General features: G+C 47.7%; 1 protein-coding gene and 1 pseudogene across 2 annotated transcripts in view; one reads left to right on the plus strand and one right to left on the minus strand.

Annotated features, from left to right (window-relative positions):
- Nucleotides 1-14891, plus strand: part of Colq (collagen like tail subunit of asymmetric acetylcholinesterase) — a 62888-nt gene extending 47997 nt beyond the window's left edge. For both annotated transcript variants that reach the window (XM_048421563.3, XM_085687828.2), the window contains 6 exons: nucleotides 3220-3325; nucleotides 8500-8624; nucleotides 9250-9369; nucleotides 9726-9846; nucleotides 11427-11529; nucleotides 13479-14891. In XM_048421563.3, coding sequence (XP_048277520.3) covers nucleotides 3220-3325; nucleotides 8500-8624; nucleotides 9250-9369; nucleotides 9726-9846; nucleotides 11427-11529; nucleotides 13479-13548 — 645 coding nt within the window. In that variant the 3' untranslated portion in view covers nucleotides 13549-14891. The remainder of the gene's footprint in view (nucleotides 1-3219; nucleotides 3326-8499; nucleotides 8625-9249; nucleotides 9370-9725; nucleotides 9847-11426; nucleotides 11530-13478) is intronic.
- Nucleotides 14892-16545: 1654 nt separating this feature from the next.
- On the minus strand, nucleotides 16546-17587 carry LOC125391955 (PRELI domain containing protein 3B pseudogene; annotated as a pseudogene).
- Between the last annotated feature and the right edge of the window lie 1988 nt (nucleotides 17588-19575).

The following is a 19575-nucleotide window of genomic DNA, read 5'->3' on the forward strand; positions in this document are numbered from 1 at the left end:
AACTTCTTGTTGTAGACACTCATGCATTCTCCTAAAAATCCCTGAATTGTGTTTTCATAAGCAAGGAAGCAATGGATTTCTGGGAGGAGAGAGCAGGAACTCTCTGTTCCGCGTGTGGTTTCCAAAGCTGTATGATTGGCTAGGGATGATCTTCGAGATGGAGGGCCTTGCCTTACACACTCTGCAGGACCTTTCTACTCTGCAGACACCTCGACTGTTATTGGAAGCCTGCCCTGGAGCCTCCTTCATACCTCGAATTCACTCCTAGTGTAGAGTAGAGTCGTATATCCAGAAGGATGATGATTTCTAGGAGTAACTGTAGGTTAATCCCAAACTAGGAACCAAAACTCCAGGAAGAATCCAGAGTACAGTTTCCAACACGGGATTTCAGAGATCATTTAACCCAATCTCTCCCCTTCAGATTGCTCCCATTTATTCACAAGTTAACTAGGGGCCAGGGAAGTGGAACTGGTGAGACTCATGAGCTGAGCCGTCTTCAAGGCCAGCGTTAGAATTTTGGGCACATGTTCCTCCCACTTGCTATGACTCTTTATCATGGTCCTGCTTCCAGACTGTCTGCAGGCAGGACCAGGAAAGCTGTTGTTGACCTGATCATAAACACCTTCAGGAGATGGGGATACGAATTGGTGGTAGAGGATATACCCAGTTTGCAAAAGGCCCCAAGTTCAAATCCTAGAACCACAAAAAAGAAAAAAACCTTCAGTTAAGGAGACAGAATGACTTCAAGAGAAACCTCCTGAGCTCACAGAAGATAAGGGATAGAGACATTTCCTGGACAGTTCAATTCAGTGGAACCTGCTGTAAAGATCTGACAATGACCAATTAAGCTGAAGACTCCTCTACTCCTGGTGTCAGGGTCAAGGAGTGTTTCCAGCTCCTTCAATCATGCACTTCCTGTGTGCAGAGCCAGCTGGCCTGGCTGTTAGAAAAACAAGCTTTACTGGTTATATTAAGCTGGTGTGACTTCCTTTGCCATTCTGAGACTCATCTTGGTTATCGTGTGGAATGCCTGGCCTGAGGATTAACAGCCTCCTCTGTGTGGACAGAATTGGAAACAAACTAACCTCATGGCTTCCCTGGGACAAGTTTAGGAACTCCTCTGGTATTATGGAGTAGGTCCCCAGGGCCATGTTGTTAGGACAGCGCCTCACTGAGCCAGTGGTGTGATTGGAAATGAAGTATCTACAGGTCTGACTCTCTTTAAGCAATCAGGACTCCTTAGGTGTTAAGGATATTTGACATGGTCATCCATTGACCGTTGTGGTTCATCTAAATGGTCTAGATGCTGAGAGGGAGCTCAGGGTTCCATGTGTGTCTTCCAAACTTGTCTGATTGGCTAGGGATGACCTTCTCCAGTAGAGGGCTGCTCTTTGACTAACAGTATTCGAGTAGTTGTCCTCCTCAGTTAGAATCTCCAAAAAGGTCTCAGGAGGTTAGAATTTCTTCTACCATGGGAGAAGATAAAGCCTGGCCAGTCACTAGGACGATCAGCGTGTCTCCCCCAACACACTTCATTCTTCACAGACCGTAGTTTCACTTCTGCCATCTTTGTTACCCTCACAATGCACTTAGGTGGAAATGTATGTACTGACCCTACTTTAGAGAAGGTAAAATCAAATCACAAAGCAATGCCATGAGTTATCCAGGGCTTCACTGTGAAGGTAAAATACCTTGACTAACAGATCATCAAAAATCTATCCCCATGTGCTGCCAACTTCTTTCTCCTCCTTCGTTTGGTCTGGGAAGAAAAGATGAACATGGTAGATTCTAGCCCACATGGAACTTACGTCTCATGGGGAGACAGTGATGACTGTCCACATAATAATCTGTGACCAGTGATCTGAAATAAATAGGAAGAGCCATAGTGTGTGTGTGTGCACGTGTGGGTGTGCTTGGCTTCTGAGGCTGTTTCACACTGTAGCTCTGGGTAGCTTATAATTAGAACTCACTGTGTATCCCAAGCTGACTTTATTTATTTATTTATTTTCCGTTAGACTTGTTTATTCAAGTATCTGAAAACACTCTTTCCACTTCCTCCCCTCCTCCCAATACCCTCCCGCTCCCCCCACTCCGCCCACTCCCTCTCCTCCTCCCTCTCAGAGCAGTCAGGGTTTCCTGCCCTGTGGGAAATCCAAGTTCCGCCCCCCTCCCTCCAGGTTCAGGAAGGTGAGCATCCAGACAGGCCAGGATCCCAAAAAGCCAGTCCATGCAGACGAAACAAGACCCAGTGCCATTGTTAATGCCCAAGCTGACTTTAAACTAGCAGCAATCCCTCTGTCTCAGTCTGTTGAGTACTGCAATGACAGACTTGCACCTCAACCCCCAGCTTGAAAAGGAGTTTTGAGAGAATGTGGAGAGAACACGAGTGCAGCCTGCGGAGATCAAGGGAGACCTTGCTGCTTAGACATCACAGCTGAAAACTGAAGCCGGAGAGTCATAAGGAGGAGTTTGAGGCAGGGAGATATTTTTAAAGAAGTGGGATAAGAATCATGATGCTTTTGACTGAAAACAAAAGCAAACAAACAAACTCTGGCCAGCATGGTGGCACACACTTTGACTATTCCAGTACTTGGGAGGCAGAGGCTGGTAGATCTCTGTGAGTTTGAGGCCACCCTGGTCTCCAAAGTTCCAGCGCAGCCAGAGCTGTTACACACACACACACACACACACACACACAAGCGGTCTCAAACAGCAACAACAACAAAACATGATAGACAAAAGCTCCTGACTCAAGGCTAGAGAGCAGGACCATGTTCAGCTTCTTGGGTTCAATAAGGACCTGGGTCTCTACCACGAGAACAATGAGAACTCTGTGGTAGAAAGAGCTCTTCCAACAGAATAAAAGTAACGCTAACAGGTAAATGAAATCTTAAATTATAGATCTACCTCAGCTACCTCAGCATGAGGCTATTGCACAGATACCCTGAGACACCATATTCTAACTCATGCCAAGGGAGGAAGTGGGTTGGTTCTGTAGTCCTGTGCCTTGTTTCTGGAGCAGAGCAAAACTTAATGAGGTCTTCAAAGTTGCATAGATCACTAGCTCCGTCCCTCTCAGAAGCTGGGTGCTGGAGACCAGTTCTATCCCACCTAGAGTCCTTGCTTGTCTAAGCTAGGTGGTCTCTGATTTAGAGGCAAGAGAGAAGGAACTTCATTATGCCATGGTATCACAACAGGCTTTATCTTTCTATTTGTCAGGGTCAGAAGGGAGACAGTGGAATCATGGGCCCACCAGGCAAGCCTGGGACTCCAGGTCAACCTGGTCGTCAAGGTCCTCCAGGGCCTCCAGGTGCCCCATCTGCAGGTAAGACCTCCAGAGCCCCATCTGCAGCTTTACTTGACCTACACAGCTCGTCCCCTAGGTAGGTCCCTCAGAGACCACAAGGAGATACTGGCAGAGCTCCGTTTTGTATCTCTTGTTAGAAACTGACAGGGGCTCTTTCAAAATCTTCGTAATTTTTCTATGACTTGGCTCACTTAACTTTAACATTTGAGATAACACATAGAGGAAATAGAAGGGGGTGATTTACATTGGGGATATCATTTATCCTTAAGGTGAAACGGCCATCTATCTCATCAACTAAAATCTTTTGGGAAAAGCATGTTTCATGGCTCCAAACATCATGTTAAACCCAGAAGTAAGGAAGCCATCGCAGATTTTTCTGTCTTATACAGTGTGATGAAAGATTGTTTATTTACATAGAAGATAATGGATGCATTGGAAGGAACTGCTAAAAAGAAATTAAGAATCAATCATTGAAGATGAACTATGTCTCTTTCTACTTGTTTTACTACTTGAGTAGTTAAGCCCTTTATTTTATTCCTTCATCAGCTCAATGTCAGGCCTTTTAGAGCTCATCGCCTGTATAAAGACAGCTTCCCTAGGCCTGTCCTCAGCTAGACAAGAGAAATCACAAATTAATCGCAACTTTTTTCTTAATAAAATGGGAACGTTTTAAAATTCCACAATGCTTTTATCATACTGTATTTACGGGAACATGCTTGCCACCGCATAGTGAGGTTGTCATGAAAAGTCCTATTCAGTTAGGTCCCTTACACAAAAGAAAGTTTGCTCTGGTCCTCCGTCCTGTCAAGAGGCCATGAAGAAACAATTGGGTTTTTTTTTCTTTTGTGCCCTTTTAACTGCCACAAAAGGGCTAAGTGAAGGTCCTGGTAGAGTATGGCAAGAAAACATCAGGAAGGGCCTTCCTGCTTTGACCTCTTATTTATTTATGTTAATGGCCCATGGTTGCCCAGAGGGATCATTAGCTCAGGCTGTGTGCTTGGGCATCACAGCATTCTAAGACTCAAATTCTTAGGGCGTCTCGAGCTAGCAGTCAGGGACTGGCAGCCGGGCGGAAGCCTGGTTCATCCTGTGTAAAGAACTTTCTTGGGCCTTGGAATGTGCTTTTGTGAAAACCGGCCCCATCTGACTTTAGGTTTCTTCCTGGGCCTGGGGTTCTGTGAGCAGGTTCCCACAAAGTCACGTTCGTGCCATCAGTTTTAAGAATTGGAACCAAAGGACTTAGCAGCCAGCACAGTTTTGTTTTTCTTCTCTGACCTTCTAGTCCCATCTCTCCTGGACGGGTATGCCCATTTCCTGGTACAACCTGTCCTCTCCCAACCAGATACACTGTCCTTTCTGTTATGGCTCTACCATTGGGTTATTAAATTTTAGGGTGTCTGTCTGTCTGTCTGTCCGAGTGGTGAACACAGGACTTCTTATATGCTAGACAAACATGCTGTCCCCAGTTCACTCTTGCCTTATGCAGATGGGTTTCATCTTTCTTCTAGATGCCAACCACCTTGAGAACTGAGACAGTCTCATCCCCCATGGCATCTGGTAGTTGGAAGCACACAGGGATTGGTCCCTACAGAGACTTACTCTGTTGCGCCTGGCTCACAGCAGCAGCCTCGTGGGATTGTAGGCCATCTCTGACTGATGTCTCTCCCTACACCTCTTTAAATCACTTCCTTTCTGAGAAGCCACTAAGAGGAAGGGGGCTGAAGAGGACAAAGAGACAAAATGGGGCACTCTTCCTGTGCTTTGTGAAAATGTGGGGGCTGGGAGCATAGGTAGGGGTTTAGAAGGGACCTCCCAGTGTCTAACTTGGATAATACAGAGTTAGAACAGGCCCCTGGAGTGACTCCCCACAATTTCAATCTGATAAAAACCCCAAACCTACCAGATATTGTGGCATAGGCAGTATACATTTAAGAGGATGGGAAGTTCCAAGGTTAGCCTGTAGAAAACAGGCTAAACAAAAAGCCTCCAAGTTATTCAAGAAGAAACTGTGTCCCCTGAGCCTTCCTCAGTTCCTTCTTGGGATATCCTTGGGCTCCTGAGAATACATCAAAGAACCCTGGCCTATCCCAGTTTTTACTTTAGGTTTAAGAACCTTGAGCTTCCTTAAGGATGCCCTGGTCCAGCTGTCTAGTGGTCACCATGGTTCAGATTCCTCATGTGGCTACTAAAACCTTCACACAGCCTTTTGATTGCCATTCTGGTTCCTCTGCCTTCTCATACTATCTTCTCTGGACCTGCTTTCCACAGGAAGCTCCTGGGCAGAGATGGAAAGTGAGGTCCTCTGTGGGAGAAGGCCTACTTGTTGGTTCCCAGCCACTTAGCCCCAAAATAATCATGTAGAAACTGTATTAATTAAATCACTGCTTGGCCCATTAGCTCTAGTTTTTTATTGGCTAACTCTTACATATTAATTCAACCCATTTCTATTAATCTGTGTAGTACCACGTGACTGTGGTTTATGGGCTAAAATTCCAGCATGTTTCTCCTGTGGGGCTACATGGCGTCTCTCTGACTCCACCCTTCTTTCTCCCAGCATACAGCCTAGATTTCCCCACCTAGCTCTGTTCTTCCCTGCCATAGGTTCAAAGCAGTTCTCTACTCATTAACCAATAAAAGCAACACATAGATGTAAGGACCTCCCACACCAGTCTTCTGACAACAGATCATGGCAGTTAATCTAGGTGAAGCAGTTCAAATTGTTTTGCCCTTCAGAGCATCATGGCAGGAAGCTGGCAGGGTGATGGATGTCCTCTGCCAACTGGGAGGAAGGGGAAGCAGAGGGGAAACTGCAGCGGTGGCAGCAGGCTCCTTGCCACGTCCTGTTGGGAAGCTGCCTTAGGTCTAGTTCTCAGCACCACAGGGTCAGCTGGTGCTGGAGGGGTTGGAGAGGGTAGGAACTTTTTAATTACTCAAGTTACAGGGAAAGGGTGGTGGGGTGAGGAAGGAATAAAGGTAAATTTAAGATGTAAATTTGAAATAATACATCTATGGATTTGGATAATTCTTTCCCATACCCAGACAGGGTATAAACAAATCCTATGGTGCCTGGGAATGACAGCTCCCTGAGAGCACCCATTTCTTGGATCTGTCTGTCTGAATGGGACAGAGGTAGGTGAAACGTGAGTTCAGATCTCAGTCACACCACCGATTAATTAAGTATCTGGAAAGGTCTGACTTTTTCTGGGACTATGGTTCTGGGATCATAGAACATTCCAGAAGGCTGCTCTGATACTGCTCTCATACTTTCACGTCACAGTCCTGCTTCTCCAGGTGGAAACTCCTCATGTTCCCAGGGTTTTTTACTCAGGATATTCCGGAGCTGGTGGTATCTTTGTCTCTTTGGAAGTCTTCTGAAAAGTCAGAACCCGAGACAGAAGCTTTCCCCACAGAATTCTATTCCTATTCCTTGTGAGAGCTGTAACTTGATGTCTGCTGTTGGACCAGTTTGTAAGCTGGCTCAGGAAGGCTTAAGGAGGTGGGATCATTCCACTGGGTCCTCTTCCAGTATGGATCCTGATCAGATATTCCTCCCTGGGTTCTCTTGATTTCCTGCCGTCCTAGCATTAGAGTCTGTTCCCAGTTCCTGGCTGCCTCCGCTGACTGCCTAAGACTAAGGATAGACTGGTTTCCAATGGTCCTCACTGTCCCTGGAGGAGGGGCATATGCTCATCAGTCTTTCATCCTGCCCTGCCCTCTGGTTCTTCATCCTGTCAGACAGTCGTGACTTCCAGTCTTTCACTCTCATCTCAATTAATCATTCAATCATTGAACAGATACTCTGTTCCAAATGTGTTAAGTCTTGGCCTGCGGGAAGAGAGACCTTGATGTTGTACTCTGTGTGTAGGCTTGTGAGCAGACAGGAGTACCATGAAGAGCAGATGTAAGTGAAGGTACCAAAGCCAATGTGCCACAGTGGGAGGATTTGGGAAGGCTTCCCAGAGGAGCTGAGGTTTGTGCTGAGAACAGAAGGCTCCTAACAGGCCCTTGGTGAAGGGAGGGATGGAGGCAGATGATTTGATGGGGGGATATTCTATCCACGTACCATTTCCCTAGTGTTTCCCCATCTTGATGTACAATGGAAGCATCTTGAACACTTTTAGAATTATGGATGCCCAAAGGCTGGTGGTGTGGCTCAGTGGCAGAGCAGTTGTCTAGCATATTCAAAGGCCTGGGTTCCATCCACAGCACTGAAAAAAAGGGAAACAAACAAATTTATGGATGTCTGTTTTTTTTTTCTCATTTCTTCCAGGAGAAACGAGAGAAACACACACCCAAAATTTCTTCGTAAACATCCTCTATAAATAAAAGTAAATATCCTCTATATAAGAAACTTAAAGTAGCAGTGCAAGTGCCAGGCAGTGGTGGCACAAGTCTTTATCCCAGTGCTTGAGAGTCAGAGGCAGAGGCAGGCTGATCTCTGAGTTTGAGGCCAGCCTGGTCTACAGAGTGAGTTCCAGGACAGCCAGCGTGACGTAGAGAAATCCTGCCTTGAGAAATAAAAACAACAAACAAGCAAATAACAAATACAGTGAAAGTTGGAATGGCAAAGTGGCTCCGTGGGTACAGGCTCTTGTTGCCACGCCCAAGAGATCCTGTACGTACGAGATCCACATACAGGTCTCACGTGATGGAAGGAGAGGTCTAACTCCCAAAAGTTGTCCTGCAACCTCCGTCCTGTTTCCTGGTGTGCACAGCCTCCCTCCTTGCCCACATAAATGACCAAATCCATTTTCTTAAAATACAGTGTAAGTTTTCCATCCATTGCATATCCATCTGCAATAAGACCCTTTTACTAATGGTCATAAACCAGGCATGTCCTCCCACAAGGACATCTAGAGCTAATCAACAGGTGATCTATTCATTCGGATTGGCCTCCGGGTGTCACTGTCAAGAATGCAGGTCCCACAAAACCCTCATCTTTCACACAGGTTGTTAGAAATTGAGCTCAGGCTGCTACAGGACCCGCTGTCTGTGTGTCTTCAAGGCAGGGCTGAGGGGGACCGTTGTTTGAGGGTTGTTCTTTCCTTATTCCTCCACGTCATGGCTGGGCCTCTCCCTTTGCCCCTCATCTGCCCTAAACTTTCACTTCTCTGCCTTGCACAGGCCGCTTCCGTCTCCTGACTTGTTTGACTCTAGTAACACAGCAGTCTGTTGCTTCCTTTGCTTCCTAGGACAACTTGTGATGGGACTCAAAGGAGAGAGAGGATATCCAGGGCCTCCAGGAAGATGTCTTTGTGGACCCCCAGTGAATGGGAATAACCCCTCCCATGGGCCTGGCTCCCCCCGGGTTCCTGCGGTAAGGCTCTTCAGGGCATGGTACGGGTGGGTACTGATCGTCCTTTCTGCCTGAACACAGACCTTCATGATGTCCTTTAGGAAAGTCTACTTTCCCTTGATACAATGACGACCCATTCGCAATGGGAAATTGCAAAGTGGTGACCAAATCAAAAGAAAAGAAGCAGAATGCTAATTTGGATGTGAAGCTACTGAGGGACATTCCCTCCACGTTTCACTTTCAAGACTAATTCCGATGTGGTTGAGGTTATATTGTCTGAAAGAGTTCTGTTTCTGAGGATGTAGCCCAACAGTTAGTGCTTGCCTCCCCCTGAGTACACTGTACAGTGCTGCTTTTAATGATCATCATTGCATATTGTTGTTGAAGAGTGGTTTCCAGATGTCAAATTTTACTTACATATGTAGCATCATCTTTTAAACCTTGGCAACATGTCAAAAAACATTTAAATATGTTAAGTCAAAGTGGATAGTTTTTTTTTAAACTTGGGCTTTCTGAACTGGGTTGACATAGTGTGAGCATCTTGACAGTCCTCCCTATGAGGAGTAGACATACTGACTGCTCCCCTGGCTCTCCCTGTCCCTGTGGGGACGTTTTTCTGGATGCTAAACACTATGTTCTCTGGCAGATTTTTGTGGTCAACAACCAGGAGGAGCTTGAGAAACTGAACACTCAGAATGCCATTGCCTTTCGCAGAGACCAGCGATCATTGTACTTCAAAGACAGCCTTGGCTGGCTCCCTATCCAGGTACTCTGGGATGGGCTCATTGGGATGTGACCCTCCTGACCTCAGTCAGGAAAGGGACACTCCCATTAGAAGGGAGGAACGTAGACAACTGAGTCCGAACTGTGCTTCTGCTGTGTCTGCAGGAGAGCTACATAGTGTCCCTCCCTCGTCTTCTGAGCAGCCCCATTCCCAAACAGAAGCTCATCTTGAGTCAGGATTTCCTCTGGGAAAGATGGTCTCTCTCATCCCCCTTTCTGAAGAAAGCTAAGGGATACCTCCCAGACCCAGAGCATCTATTTCCAGTGCCAGAGACTCACCTGCTCTGTGGCTGCCTGGACATGCCACCCTCATTAATGGCTGTGTGTTTCTTTGGCCAGCTGACCCCTTTCTACCCTGTGGGTTACACCATAAACCAACATAGCACCTGTGGGGATGGCGTCCTGCAGCCTGGGGAGGAGTGTGATGATGGTAATCATGACGTGAGGGACGACTGCATTGGTGAGTGAGGCCCAGCCTGGGAGTCCTGACCAACTGAGGGGGTGGGGTAAGCCCTGGCTGCCAGCTTTGATGGTCCCAGTCAAAGGCAAGGGACAAAGTACCTGGGGCTGCTTTGGAGAGCCTCTTCCCAAATCCAGGCTGCATGCTAATTCTTCCCTCATCCAAGCCTGTCAACAGGGGAGGTGGTCAGGATCACGTCCTCCAGAGAGGCCTTCCTTGTTACTGATGCTCTTTCATCCAAGCCCTACTTCTTTGCAAGCTCAGAAGAGAAAGGTGATGCCCTCACTCAGCACCCTAGAAAGGCAGAAAGAGGGGCTGAGACTGGATCAGAACTCCTTTCCTAGGTGGACACTAGGTGCCAGCCCTGTCAGGAGAGACGTGGGCCTCCAGCACCCCCTCCCTCTCCTGTGATAGTGCTAGGACTTGGCTCTGGAGGATCCATGATGATCCTCTTTTGGTTTTGGGGTTGTTGTTGTTTCATTTTTTACATAAAGTGACCGGAGCAGGAGGTGAGGTAGACGTACAGTTTTCAGAGTCAAAACAGAATTCAGCTGCTGGCTCTGCTTGTCCCCCATCTCAAGCAGGATGGCACCGGAGGGCCATTTCCAGCTGAGCCTGGCTCTCTTGACTCTGAGGGAGGTTTGGTTGGACAGTGGCTCCTGTCTTCAAAGATCCCTCCACCTGACATGTGGAGGTTGTCAGGATGTGGCTTGGGGTCAGTGTATCCGTCCGTGACTCCGCTTGTTGAGGTCAAACTGGGAAAGTGTGGTCCCCTTTGCTGTCCCTGTCCTCCAGAACTTCAGAGGACTGATGACTGACCCAAGATGAAGTTCCACCCCGTGGTGGAGTTGAGAAACCACAGGAGGCTGTTATCCCATCAGTGGGGCTTCATCAGTCCCCTGGCAACTTCTGGATGACCCTCTGTGGGGTACTGGCTCTTCCCAGAATTCCCTCAGCAGGAGCTGTCACAGTCAAAACAAAGTAGTGAGGTCTCCATTTCTTCTAAGAACAAGGGTGGGCTAGGCAGGGTGGCATATTTGGGAAGCTGAGGCAGGAAGATCTCTAAGAGTAAAAAGGCCAGTATGACCTACATAACAAGACGCTATGTAGGTGGATGGATTATGGATGGATGGATGGATGGATGGATGGATGGATGGATGGAGAACTTCTCCTGTGTGAAGTTAGAAGCCATGGAGATCACCTAGTCCCTCAGGTAAGCAGGTTGAGCCTAGTAGTAGGTGGCCCTGCCAGGACTGACAGATGCTTCACCAAGGGGGTCCCCTAAGCCTTAGCTTACCAATATTCCACAGTACTACTATGAAGGGGAGGCAGTGTCCCCTTTCCAGTTTTACAGATAGCATGAAGCCTCTTGTCACCTGCCAAGGAAATGGCAGGCATGTTATACAGAGCCCTGGTGTGTCAGTGTGGCACTTGGTCCTGCATGGGTCTGAAGCCTTCCATCAGTTGGTTTTTAAGTAGGTAGAACGCTATAGGGACTCCACTGGGCAACACCGCCCTTACTGTGTAGGCAAGCCTGTTCCACCTGCCCCTTCTCAATGTTATTCTTTTTGTCCCCCTAGACTGCCATCGGGCCTACTGTGGAGACGGTTACCGGCACCAGGGCGTGGAGGACTGTGACGGCTCTGACTTTGGCTACCTGACCTGCGAGACCTATCTCCCTGGGTAGGGAGGCCCCCCACAGTCTTCCAGCATCTCCCATTCCCTGCTTTCCTTCACAGATATTAATGGCTTTTTGTGTTTCTAGACAGTGAGGTAGCGTAGAGTCCATGCTCCCCTAGTGAGCACATAATAGTCACAGTACCCAAGAGGCCGCAGTCAGAGCAGTCACAACCATCAGCATCATCCTGTGCCAGGGAGAAGAGCAGGCTTTGGGTCTGCTAGTCCTGGAGGTTACTGGGTTGTGATCTGGGAGGAAGTAGAGAGGAGGGCAGGGGACAGCATGAGTCCATTTCACAACCCCGTCTGTCATCTACCCAGCTTAGTTCCCAGAGCACAATAACCACCTCCCACAAATCTAAATGAGAACATACCAGAATTAATATGTGACATTAGGGGCTTAAAATATCACTCAGTAAGCCCAGATTTAATTCCCAGTCCCACAAGAAAGGAAAAGGAGGGCCAGAAAGATGGTGCACTTACCATGCTGGCCTGGTGACCTGAGTTTCATCCCCAGAACCTGTGGACAGGTGGAAGGAGAGAACTGACTCCTCAAATATGTGCTCTGACCCCCACATATACACCATGACACACTCTTAACCCCATCATTCACACACACACACACACACACACACACACACACACGGGGGGGAGGAGCAGAGACATACACACAAACAGACATGTACATAATTTTTAAAATATAAATGGAAAAATATCTAACCTTGCAAGTCCGTAGTCCCTCCAAGAAAATATCCCCTTCAAGGACCTGTCTCGCTACCTTGGAGAATGCTCAGTGGGTATTCAAATGTGTTAGTGTCCTTGCTTCCACAGTGGTATCTTCAAGCTTCCTATAGCCCCCAGTCCCCTGTCCAGTCGACCTTCCAGTATAGAATAATGCTAAATTGTCCTGTGCTCCCCTGACCTTCATCGACTCAGCTGTATGGTACTCCAGGGAGCCACTCATCTGCTGGCCTTTTAGATCACCGAGTCAGTCTCTCCTGAGAACGATGTCCTCAGCTTTGACACCCATCACTTACCTTCCAGAAGATCTTCTGCAGCTTGGGAAATAGACATCACCTGTCCCACAGTTACCTCCATCCCATACTCTCGGGGGGGTCTTCTCAACACTCATTCTCCAACACACACTAACATATGCACACCTCCATCCACCCCCAGACTCCAACTCTGGGTAGGCTCGGCCTCGGTCTCACTACATATGTGAGCACTGCCCCATGCCTGAGCTAGGGAAGGCTCCTAACAGCCACATACTGGATTTGGCCTGATTGAGCTGCTTACCAGCTCCATAGAGTCACATGGTGTCTGCATCTGACTCAGAGTTAATGGCTGAAGGGAGCCTGGGCCTTATTTACCAGCTCACCAGAGCCGCTCCTCTGATCTCTTGAAGTTTCCAAGATAGGGTTGAGAATGCATGCGGATAAGACACTGGGGATTGTCATTTACATTTGCAGATGTGTGGGATACACTTTCCAACACGGCAGCCCCTATTCCATGTAGCGACTCAATTCTAAAATCATTAGAATTTTTAATTCAGATCTTCAGTCACAGTAGCCAAATCTTAAGAGCTTAGCAGTTTTACCAGGCCAGTGTTGCCCCTTGGGCACAAATAGAGGACATTTATATTGGAACTAAGTGATGTCACAGATTAGACATTAGAAGGGAGCTAACTGTCATATAGATGAGGGATTAACATCTGGGCTAACAGTCCCACCATAGTCCCTTTACTAGATTTCAAAGTAGAAATCTCTCGAGACCAACTCAGCCTCACTGGGCTCCACACCCCAAATGAGGCAGAAAAGTTTTCCTAGGTCTGAGCTCTCAGTGAGGGGTATGGTAGTTTAATGCATCACCAGTCGCTTTTTTAGAGTGTGCTTTTCCCAGCCTACTCTGCCCTCTGTTGCTGTCTCTGCCCTGATTGGTATGCTTGCCTCCCTCAGATCATACGGAGACCTTCGGTGCACCCAGTACTGCTACATCGACTCCACACCCTGTCGTTACTTCACGTGAGGGGCTCGAGGAGCAGGTGGGCTGCAGCCCATGTAACTGGTGGCTGTATCTCTGCCTTGTACATCAAGCTGGCCTTACCCTCTCCTTGGCCAGTGTCTACCGACCTTCATATGATGAAACAAGAATACACTCTTGCTGCTAAGATGTGTTTTTGACTCAGTTTGACTGGAAGAATTTTGGACCACTGCATCCTGTCTTAATTAAAAGAACCAGAAATCTTCTACATGTCCGCCCTGGGACTCCCCTCCCTCATCTGGCTAAGCAGCTGGCTGTAATGCCTTATCTCTTCTGGAAAGATGCTGTCTCAGGCCATGGACTTGGCTTAGCACTGTTATTCATACAGGAATCAGCAGGGCTCATGTGTTTTGTTCTGCTCTCATCTGGGGTTGGGAGTGCTGGCGCACTGGCTTCCGCACCCTTCAGATCTCCAACACAGTTCTTACCCAAGGCAGCCAACTGTTAGGTTTCTCAAGATTTAAGAACCACAAAACCGGAGGTGAGCATATTCTCTTGGTGCAGCTCCCAGCTTCAGACCTACCCAGGGACCCCTCAACTGGCCAGAGCCACAACTATGTGTAGAGTTGGAAGTACTAAGAAAGCCATAACCAGGTCGGAAAAGAAACGGTCCTCCTCTTGAAGTTCTCAGAAGGACAGTGGTGATAGCAACACATCCCAGGTGCCATCGTGGCCTCTGCCTTGACAGTGCCCTTCACAACCATGTCCTGTGTGGGAGACTCCCTCCACACACCCTCAGCAGGGCAGGTGCTGGTGTTTTCTCATGCTGGCTTTCCCAGTCTATGGCTCCACTGCTGAGTCCTTGCTGCCTGCTGGAAGGGCCCTGTGACTTCTTCCATGCCTGCATCTTGCACACCCTTGTATTTCCCCTTGTGTGCCTGACCGCTTCCTTTTTCCTTAACCCCGCCTATCTGAGATCTGCCTTTCCCATAGTTCCTGAGTGGGGCTTGGCTCTATTTTGGAAAGACATTTATTTTTGTCCCCGTCCCCAATGCACACACCTACCTTGTCACCTCATAGGTTGCTCTTTGGACTGTTAGACAAAGCTCTTCAGTGAGCTTAAGTCTTAGAAACTCAACAGGCAGCACCTTGTTACCCAGCAAGTCAGAACTGTGAACTGTATTTCCTGAGAGAGATGAGCTGCATCTTCATAGGCAGAGGCTGTGTCTTTGCAGGCAAGCATTTATGCTGTTTACAGAACTATTTTGGGGTATCTGGGTGGGCAAGCAAGGAATAAAGGTGATTCCTGGCCGTGCCCTGATCTCCCTTGGGTTCTGGGACAATGCCTACAGATGCTGAATAAAGTGGAGAAATTGGAGTCATCTCTACTTCCCAGACTCTCTGATGACTGGATTCGGGGCACCCAGCTTCCTTGAGGATAATGGAGGAAACTCCTGCCCAGGGAGGTAGCGAGGCTTACCAAAGATCACCAAGCATAGTCCTACTGGCTTAATCCTGGTTCTCATCTTGCTTGAGGACCATCTTGCATAGACACCTTGTGCCACCTGTCAATCTAGGTAAAACACATTCTGTCCTGAGTCTCCCATTTTAGGGAGCAGCCCCTGAGGCCTTAGAGAGTCCTTAGGTGGCCACAGAGCCCGTATGTGCCAGGTAAATGCACCCTGAGGTAACTTTATGGCCAGCATGGACCTAGACGAGGGGTCCCACTGTGGAAAGAACACAGGAAGATGTTTCCTGAGCTCACACCTGGTATGCCTCTCCCTGAGTTAGCCATAGGCTGCTCTTCTAACTCTACCAACTCTCCTGTGTAGATGCTGCTCTGTACCCCAACAGGGCACTCTGCAGAGATGGTGAGGGATTCCCTCAGCTGTCCCCGAGGCTGTCACATGAGTGGCTGAGATTATGACTAGGACTTCAGAGTCACAGCTGGCAACCCAATGAGGTTATTCCAGCCACAGGGTGGTATTTATCAAGTCACAAGTGAGACGTCCAGTGGTGGGTAGACAGCGTTCAGTGAAGGGCTCTACTTCATTTTCCTGCCTCCTCTCTGCTGCCAGAGTCTCCTCTGCTAATGTGAGCACTATCTGCTCTCCAGGACGACCCAGAGGGGGTGGAGAACTGCCACAAGGCTCTCAGCCCCCAGAGCCCCCAGTTAAATCCTACCTTTAGACTACTAGGCCTGTTTTGGGTCCCAGGCCTCTTTTTAAACAGCCAGAAGCAAGGGGTGTCTGCTGCGTTAATTACAGCTGGGTTCCTGAACCCATAATGCCCAAGGTGACAATATTACTTTTGGCCTATCCTCTGAGAATTCTCCAGAAACACAATGGCTACCTGGCTGACCCCTGAAGTGTGAGAGTAAGGGTTAGGATGCTGTTTAGTTTCCTTTCCTGTTGAAGTGGGAGGATACCCTGACAAAATGGCTTTGGGGTGGCATGGGTGGCATGGTTGGCATGGGTGGCAAGAGTGGTGTGGGTGGTATGGTTGGCGTGGGTGGCAAGAGTGGTGTGGGTGGCATGGTTGGCATGGGTGGCAAGAGTGACATTGGTGGCATGGGGTGGACCATCCACCATGGGGTGGATCATGAGATGGTCCAACAGGTAAAGGCACTTGCCCCTGGACTTGATGGCCTGAGTTCAATCTCTGTAACCCACATAGTGGGATGAAGAACCAACATGTTCTGTGAGCTCTACATGCATGGCTCTGCATGTCTGTGCCCACATACATATTCACAGAGGATAAATAACAACTATAATGTTAAAATATTTGAAAAGAAGAGTTTAGGGGAGAAAGGGTTTTTTTTTTGAGGAAGGGAATGTCTTTACTAAGTCACAAAACTTTGACAAATCAATACAGTACCCATTAATACAATAAAATACTATTTTTGCTGGAGTCATATATTAACCTTAGTGCGAATTTTCACTCCAAAAATATCATTTGAATACCAAATACAAACACTGGTTTCCAACAGGGCAAGTTATTTTATACAAATTAATGTATTTTGAAATTATACACGGTCACACAGGAGGTTCTAGGTTGGGCAACTATGTGGACTCGAGGGCAGCTGGCCATTGTGCTGTTTGGTCCACAGCCATGCAGGGTTTCAGTACCTGAAAGGATAAGATTCTATACCTAAGGAGACTTGAGACCAACATCAATTTCTTCTAAGCACCTAAACAACAACAAACAAGCCTGTGAACTGTCCATGTGAACACAAGACTCCAGCCAGCCCCTCAAGCCCTTCCACCTCTGATGATCACTTTGACTCAGACCCTCTCCATCTTTTGTTTTGATCAAAAGTCACAGCCTTTCCCGAGCTGATTAAAAATAATAATAAAATCTACGTAAAGTAGCTATATTCTTTTAAATAACAAATAAATATGATGTTAGCTTGAAGAGTCTTGGGGCCCTGCAGCTGCACACCAATTTTCATTTTTCCACCAACGCTGCTGCAGTCGCCATTGGGGTCCTTATGCTTCCTCTGGCTGGTGCTGTCAATTCTTCAATCTCAGCGTTCAGTTTATGAATCTCCCATTCCATTGCTTCTTGGCCTTTGTTAGCATTGGAGGATATGGTGCTTGCCATGAGTTCTTCAAGGTAGCTGCTGAGGCTGACCCCTTTCACAGTGATGATGGCTTCCTGGGTCAGGACAGTTTTCTCTGGGTGCTGGGGGTGCGGCTTGTACGTGAGCCTCTTGTCGACAGAGACCATATTTGTAAATGAGATGCTGGAGGACTTGAGCTCCATGGTGTTTTTTTTATTATTATTATTGGGCCAACTACAGAATGCTTCTGCACGTATGTTTTCGTTCTTGCTGCAGCAGTAAGCGACTTCACAATGGAAGGCAGGCCCCACTCTGAGCTGAGGAGCCTGTGGCTGTGCAGCTTTCCAGAGGGATCAGCGTGTCTATCCAACATGTCAACACCAACCATGCTTGGATTCATGGGGTTTGGGTATTTCTGCATTGCAGCCGTGGTAACCATTTCCCATGGGTGGTCCAAGATGTGCTCGGATGTCCAAATCTTCATGGTGCCAGCTGCCCAGCCAGTGTCCCGCAGAGTTCCAGGATGAGGAGGCACAGAAGTTCACCGGCCCCGCCCCGTCCCAGCCGGCCAGCTTTCAAGGGTTTATTTTTACTTACAATCACAGACTATGGTCCATCCTGTGAGGAAGCCAAGATGGCAGAACTCGAAGCAGTCACATCACATCCACACTCAAGAGCAGAGAGAAGTGAATTCGTGTGTGCCTGCTTACCACTCCGCTCACTTTTTCTTCTCTCGTAGAGTCTATGACCCAAACCCAGGCAATGATGCCACCCACAGTAGACTGGCTCTTTCCATACCAATGAGCATTATCTAGACAATCCCAAAGACTCATCCACAGATCCAGACAATCCCTCATCAAAACTCTAGATTCTAGACTGTGCCAGGTTGGCAAAGCTAATTATCATTGATGCAAACGCCCTCCATCCCAGTGGCCATCCGTCACTCTGAATCTTCTCTCTCTTTGACAGGACATCAGTCACTTGCAATAGATGTTAAGGAAGACTATGCATACCCAGACTCTATAGCAGTTCCATTAAGCTAAGAGAGGTTGGTTCATAGGGTACCACAGCTGGCAAAAAATGAGGAGGAATTTGTGGCCAGGGGAAGGAGATTGGATACCCACATCTAGATTATTTACTGGGTTGGGCCTAATAAATCAGTTATTTAGAGAGCCAGCAGTGTTTTTTTTTCTCCCTTAATGTTGGTTATAAGAGATGATTTGGGGTACCCTAGACCACATTCCTTCTTACAAAATAGGAAAAAAAGACATTAGTACTTACTGGGGTACCTGTTAGGACCACAGCTCTTCTTACAAAATAGAAAAAAGGCAATAGTTCTTATACTGCTGCAAGCCACCACCGAGAAAGAAAAACCCACGAAGGTAGGTTCCTTGCCTTGCAGGGAGACAGAATACCAGAACAAGGGCAGCTCTTCAATCAAGACAGACAGGACAGGATTTGAGGAAAGACGCATGTAAACCACTGTAAATTGAACAGTGATGAACTAGGCTCAGAGCACAGCAGGCCACACCACAGGGGGTTGACATCAGGCCCCGTGGCAAAATGGGTGCAGGACCTGATTCTTTGGAGACTCTGGAGCTAAGATGAATATGGAGCATTGTGCTGGAACTCTGTCAGGAACTAGCTGGGAGCTGGAGAGCAGTCAGGCTGTGAAGGGTGTGCCAGACAAGCACCAGGACCGGAGTCCTTAGTACCATCTTCCAAATCATTGATATTTTAAAAAGATGCTGGGCATGGGAGTGTGTACTTGTAATAACGTTGCCCTGGGCTGGAGAGATGATTAAGCAGTTAAGAGCAGTGGCTGCTCTTGCAGAGAACCTGGGTTCAGTTCCCCAGTACTCACATGGCAGCTCACACTTGTCTGTAACTCCAGTTCCAAGGTTTCTGATACCTCACACAGACATACAACAGACAAAGTACCAATGTACATAAAATAAAAATAAGTTACTAAAAAATCATCACTGAGGAGATAGATACAGGTGGAACGCTGGGCTCAATGACCAGCAGCCAGCTTAGCCTACTTGGTGAATTCCAGGCCAGTGAGAGATCCTGTCTCAAAAAAATAAAGGAGGAACAACACTCAGGACCAGAGGTGGTGTCCTTTAACTTCCACACAAATGTACCTCCATGCACACATGTAGAAAGAAGAAGGGAAAGAAAGAAAACAGAGAGGGGAGGGAGTTGAGGGAGACAGACAGACAGACAGACAGACAGACAGACAGACAGACACACACACACACACACACAATTCTATGTTTAGGCTGGAAGTAAGAACTGCATTTCTGTGGCTGTATGAGGGCTATTTCTCCCAGGCCACAGTGGGATGCTCCATTTGTACTGATTGACCTTCAGGGAACAAAGGACTCACAGTCTGGGAGTGCAGCCAGAAAGACTGGCAGTGACAAAAGTGTCAGGGGATGGAAGCAACAGAGCAAGGCTGGAAATGGCACTGGAAACCAATCAGTAGCCACTCAGACGAGGAGACCACT

The sequence above is a fragment of the Myodes glareolus genome, chromosome 5, assembly GCF_982192425.1.
Source record: "Myodes glareolus chromosome 5, mMyoGla1.1, whole genome shotgun sequence".
NCBI classification, from domain to species: domain Eukaryota; kingdom Metazoa; phylum Chordata; class Mammalia; order Rodentia; family Cricetidae; genus Myodes; species Myodes glareolus.